Genomic DNA, 6572 nt, shown 5'->3' on the forward strand with positions numbered 1-6572 from the left:
TATGAATTATTAGAATATCTTGAATTTAAGCGATGTATGATGATATGGTGTTTATTGCTCGATGGCTTGAGCCCTAGAGTATGTTTTTAATGTGAGACAATGATGGCTTAAGCAGTCTTGGTGCTACTGTGCGACTAATACATATCTTGTTTATACTCTTTAACATCCCATTAATTCTCAAGTTACCTGCTTAATCTAGTTCAGGATTGTATGGGGAGCTGAAACCTCTCCTAGCACTCAGTGGGCACAAAGCAGAGAGACTAATTGCTATCATGCTCTCATGTTTAGACTCCCTCAAACTAGTGTAACTAAAATGCACTTGCTCTGACCTCCTGAACTCAGAAATATTAACCACATGTCTAGAAATCAAGTCCCACAAAACAATAATCATCGCTACCTACTTACCCCCCCGGGAACAATCTATCCATCATAGAAAACCTCCTCTGCTGGTCATCAACTAACTTCAACCAAGAACAATATTACTAGGTGACTTCAACCTAGACTGGCTTAGCTGCTCCTCTGATAACCCCTTTAACTTTGTCAACCTCTGTAATTTCTCTCAAACCATTAACTTTCCCACTTGCATTGATATACATTCCAAGAAACAATCAATACTAGACTGGATACTAACAAATAAGCCCATTCTAGGTTACCAAGCAGGCTGCCTTCCAGATTCTCTTAGTAAACATTCCCCAACATTTCTTCTCAGGAAACAGGTTCACACACCTAAAGTCTGCAGCAAAAAAAAAAAAAAAAAAAAAACTTCTCCTCCACTATATTTAATTCACTGCTACAGGAATGTTACTGGTCACCATTAAAATTCCTTCAGTTAGACCTTGTGGTACAATACTTTAACAATACATTCCTCAACATATTAACCTAACTCCCATAAGGAAAATTTGCAGCAAAACCAAACAACTACCTTGGATAACAAAATACATTAAACTACTACTTAAACAAAGGGTAGGACCTGGTCACTTTACCAAAGGACCAAAAACAAAGATAACCTCACCGCATACCAGCAACTAAAAAATAAAGCTAAGAGACGAAACAACAATGACAAAAACAAATCATACTTTTAAATATGCCAATAAAACACCAGAAACCCCTCAAAAATGTTGGCATAGTATTAATCCTCTCCTAAACCCTGGACCTTAGGACCATCTATCAAAATACCTTTGAATGTATTGCGTCACAATTCAATACTCGCTTTATCAATTCAATAAACTCACTCTTAAGCACGAATTCTAACTCACTCCTAGGAGTACCCACCTCTACTGTGTCTAACCCAAACTCTTTCTCTGTTAGGTCGTTACAGTCTAATTATATAAAAAAGCTCCTAACGAAATTAAAACCCTGTACTCTTGCAGCCAATCAGCTCAACAATGAAATTATAAAACTAGCTGCTGCTTCCATCTCCTGCTCTGTATCTATACTAATCACCTGCTCTATCTGTGAACAGTACGCACCTCTCCTCTGGATAATATCACATATCCACCTTCACAAAGGCAGCTCCTCTACAGACTTTTGAAACTACTGACCCATTGTCATTCTCTTCCCCATTAGCCAAAATCTTAGAAAAATGCATTTATCAGCAACTCCTTGACCATTTCCTTAAGAAAATCCTCTTATCTAATTCTCAACACAGCTTCCGACGTAAGCATAGTACTACTGCACTTATAAGTTTCACTAAGACAGTAAACCTCCTAAAAAATGAAAGACAACTTGTCTTATCAATTTGTCTCAGTATGTCCAAACACTTCTCAACAAAGTAGCAACATATAACCTCAGTACAACATCCCTGACTTGGTTTCACAGCTATTTTTCTAGTCAACAACAGTCTACCAAATGGGAAAACAAACTCTCCCCCCGTTCTATCCATCTCTGTTATGCGTCCCCCAAGGCCCCACCCTTGGACTCTCCTTTTCGTCATATTTTCCAATAATCTCAATACCTCCATTCAACCAGCCTCTATCATTCATAAACCAACAATGCCTGTCTTATCTTCTCTGCCCCCTCACCTCAGGATCTACAAGAAAAAACACAAGATATAGAAAACTACCTCACTGACCATCAACTCATACTCATCCCAAACAAAACAAAGCTAATGGTCTTCTGTAATAAAAAAAATCTAAAAATAACCTGCCCCCTCTCACCATCTACTTCTCTGATGGTACAAAAATCTAACCAGTAAGTCAGACTAAGCTTTAGGTATAACAATAAATGACTGTCTAAAATTTGACTAACAGTTAAAAATAAGTCCACATCAAACTTGGCTCACTCTGTAGGGAAAAACCATACCTAACCAACAATGCCAGACTGTCCATAGCCAGATCTTACTTTCCACCCTAATAACTAGACAGAACTCCTGATCTTGTAAAACACAGAAACACTTTTTAGATGAAGACTTCTGCAAAATTTATTTAGCACTTTCGTCGGCAGTACACCATTGACTTCCTCAGAATAACGAAGTTTAATGGTGACAACTTTCTTTTAAATAAAAATAATATCGCATGATCAAATTAAAAAGTGAAAAAATGTTCACTAAATAACGTGAATCCATCGAAAACTTGTTACATTTAGACAATGTATAATATTGATTTTAAAATCACATTGTTGCACACTTTTATAATGCTGAAAATGTAAAACTATGTACAAAATATATACTCACATAAAAACACCACACATATAAATACAAACCTATCTTGTTATATAGCAGATGAGAATGAATAGACTAAATAAATCAGTTGCAATTAATGAACAAATTTGCCACATCATCCTGTTCATGCGGGTATGTATATATATGTATGTATATAGTGTATTGAAAAACTGCTGTCTTTCCACAGGAATGCACTAAATTAACCTATGCATATAGGTGGAAGTCAGCTTTGAGTTTAAGAACACTCAAAATGAATACCATTTCATTAAGTCCAGGAGCTTGGGTGGCATTCACCCTCAGCTGCCATAATAGTTCCCCATACTCCAAAAACATATCTATGGGCCCTCCTCTTGGATGATCTACCTGCTCTATTACTGCAAATTTAAATGAGTGTTCTGATTGTTGATGTATGTGCTTAGCTAGGGCATTGTTTAGGATTTCCCTTTGTATATCGTATGTATGTTGGTAGATTCCTTTTCTAAAGGCATTTACCGTCTTCCCAATATAGAAGTATCCGCAGCTTTGGCAAATGGCTACATAGACTATATTTTTACTGTTGCATTTAAATTTATATTTCATTATAACTCTATCAAAGCCTGTAATGTCTACTACTTCACCTTCAAGAATATATTGACATTGTGGACAGTGTCCACACTTCCTCATTCCACCCTTATTTTTACTTTCCTTTCTTCTTTCTAATAAGTTCTTTAAGCTTAAGTCTTTATTATAGACAATAAGCGTTTTTTCTCCCACTTTTTTAAGATAGTCCTTGTCCATGTCAAAAATAATCCAGTTCTTCATAATTATCTCTCTGATATCACAGAACTGTGGGTTAAATAATAATACCATAGCTTTATTATAGTTTTTATAGGTGTAAGATCCAGTTGAATCAGGGCCTTGGTTAGAAATCGTGCTATTCTGAGGTGCCCAGGAAAGGGAAGAAGTACCACTCTCTCCTTTTTCTAGTAACTTATTACAGCATGGGTCCTTTAAAAGAGCTTGGGTATGCTCTTTTTATCCCTATTTCTCTCAAGTTTTCTCTTTCTGCTTCAAATGTATCAAATTCACTAACCATGCATGCTAAATGTATGCATTGCCCTTTCACAACTGATCTCTTCTGGTATATTGGATGTCCACTGTCAAAATGTAATAAGGTGTTCGAATATGTCAGTTTCCTGTAAAGTTGTGGATAGAAATATCGGGAAAGTGTACCACGTCTTCACTGATTTCCTTAGTAAACCTAAGGAAGGAGGTACTGGAATTCAAAAACTCAAAAAGTATATCGAGCTGTTCCAGACTCCCTTCCCATAAAATCAAGATATCGTCCAAATACCTCCCATAAAACTTACACAAATGAAATAGTTTGAATGGAAAGACTATGGTTATCTCCCATTGGGTTAATACTATATTGGCAAAGATGGGGACACAAGTGGCCCCCATTGCTACCCCTGTCTTTTGCCTAAATACTTGGTTGTCAAATGTTATAATGTTATTCTGGATAATCATCTCCATTTGTGTCCTATACATAAGGATCCTAGAGTGGCCTAAGTTGGTTGGGAAACATAGTTAACCGTACAGAAGAGGCAGAAATGAACTGGATATTCAGATTAGCATCCCATAGGGGGAGGGGTATGAATGAGCATGCATCTTGCTTCTAGGAAGTGTAGACACAAGCCTACATAACTTGATATTACATTTTGTTTCAGTGACTGCCATCACTATTTTATTAGTTGTTCCGTTTTCTCACACACTCACATTCACTCACTTTTCCAGATTTTTTGTTAGATTTTGAAGATTGGAAAGTATTGGAATTGTTTACAGTCTCAGATGCCTTTAGAAAAGTTCTAGGTTTGTCACATTTTTTGTCAGATTTTGTTAGGTTCTTAGTTAGGTGGGACCTTCTCGGAGGTAACAGGCCAACACAGAAGGATCAGGCTGACTAAGCTCGTGATGACTGCAAACTGGGTGCCATAATCAACTCTCCAGATGCCATCCTCCAAAGGACTCATAGAATAGAACAACTGGTGCCAGAGCCATGGCCTCGTTAAATGCCGCCAAAAGTGTATAGTCATCCCTTTGGCAAAACAAAGTGCCCACAAATTGCCTACATAGTTGGTAATCCATTGGCACAGAAAGTAATAAGTTGATTACACTTACCAGACACCAAGACCCCAAAAAGTACTCACTACCCGAGGATCAGGGCTCAAACAGATGCCAGATGCCCAAGTTAAAAAGAAACTCCAGCTCTACTCTCAGTGGCATACCGCCTGCTCAGAGGCGATCTGTGCCCCTGACGATAAAGCCATCTAAATGCTGGAGGGTGGATAGACCAACCCAGAGGAGGCTTCTCTCTACTTAAAAAAAACTCTCCAGTTAGGGCAGAGTCCCTCATTGACTCTCTTCAAGAGGAATCTGTGGATGGGAGATCGTCGTGGGTTTTGGTGGGTTACTGTGTCACTGTTAGACAGAGGCAGGGTACACTAACTAAAAAAAAAAATAGCAAAATTAATTTAAAAATTGGTGGCTAAAGACACTCATCCACTTCATCTTGTCTTGCTGTAGTAAATAACCCTGGGATTGTAATTCTTCAGTCAGTTAGGAAATACTGAGATTAATTAAATATTGTTTTTCTCTATCTGTCTGAATCTTTCCAGCTGTGACATTTTTATATTTCTTGTGAATGGAAACTCTGGTGTTTATTTTAAATAGATGTTCAGTATTTTATGTTGTCTTATTTTATTATTTATTATTAAATGTACCTATAACTTTCATTGTGGCTAGTCTTTTTAGAAAATAGTATAACCTTTGAGAGAATTGTATTCATTTTAGTCTGTTGTTGTTGTTCTTGTTTGAGTAAGAACTTCCTGAAAAAGTGGGACTTAGTTAACACATCAATAAAATGTATTTTGAGGATAGGTTATTACCCTGTTAGACTTCTGATTTTGCTGGAGAATTAAGTAATTGTCAAGACAAATTTCTTTTAATGCATGAGCAAGAACAATACATTGGTTTAGTATAATGGCTAGCATACAGAAAATATACTTTTTTTCAAATATAACAAACACTGATGAATCCATTCAGTACTGACCTTGTAAAATCCATTTTCTAAAAGTTAATGTTTGACAGGTAAAGACTTTAAATAACATTTTATCTTGACTATTTTCATTAAGCCATGGTAGCTTGCTAGCAGTAATCGTGTTCCCTGGTTTTGATAATGAATGTGTTCTTTGGATTTAAGAATGCAGTTTTAATGACTTGTACAGTAGTGTAATTAAATTAGGTGTTACTATTGTAACTCTGTTATTTTGAAGTTCTATAATAATTAAATACATTCCCTATTGATTCATTTGCATTTGATTTGTTTTAGTTTGTACACCATCCTTCAGCATGGATTCTATACCTTTGCTGATGAGCACTGCAGAGAGTCTTCAAAAAACAGTTGAAAGCCAGCACCACAGATCTTTATTATTTAAAATAAATCTTGCTTCATTATTACTATGGGTTGCAATTTTTATTTTTCACTAGTTAGCAAAAGATTACACATTTGTGTATCCACCCTTCCAGCTGTGCGCTCCTTGTATGTTGCTTTCTTGTGATCAACTGCACTTATGAAGCAATGCCATTTTTTTAATCAGCAGCAAAATACTGTATGTTTTTCCTAATGATTCATGATTAACAGTGCTTACAAAATCAGTGCAGTTTATTGAAATCATTATTAAACTGCTTTCCTTTGCTTCACTATCAGCACTTGTGAAAGCATTGTAATTTTTAAATCATCTGCAAAAATACTGTGTGTTGTTTTCCTGTGACCAGCACAGTTTGTTAAAAGTGTATGAATTGTTTAGCAAGATTAAAATGCAATAAGCTGTTTTGCAGCAGTCATTTAGCAGAATATATAATGTGATCCTTTGAT

General features: G+C 36.3%; 1 protein-coding gene across 1 annotated transcript in view; it reads left to right on the plus strand.

The window, feature by feature from the left end:
• The first annotated feature begins 3823 nt into the window (after nt 1–3823).
• The window catches only part of LOC122800212 (endonuclease V-like), a 1155665-nt gene continuing 1152916 nt past the window's right edge, over nt 3824–6572 (plus strand). The window contains exon 1 of the mRNA XM_044069707.1: nt 3824–3911. Coding sequence (XP_043925642.1) covers nt 3824–3911 — 88 coding nt within the window. The remainder of the gene's footprint in view (nt 3912–6572) is intronic.

The sequence above is a fragment of the Protopterus annectens genome, chromosome 4.part0 (assembly GCF_019279795.1).
Source record: "Protopterus annectens isolate FY-2018-M chromosome 4.part0, PAN1.0, whole genome shotgun sequence".
In the NCBI taxonomy this organism is placed as follows: Eukaryota; Metazoa; Chordata; order Ceratodontiformes; family Protopteridae; genus Protopterus; species Protopterus annectens.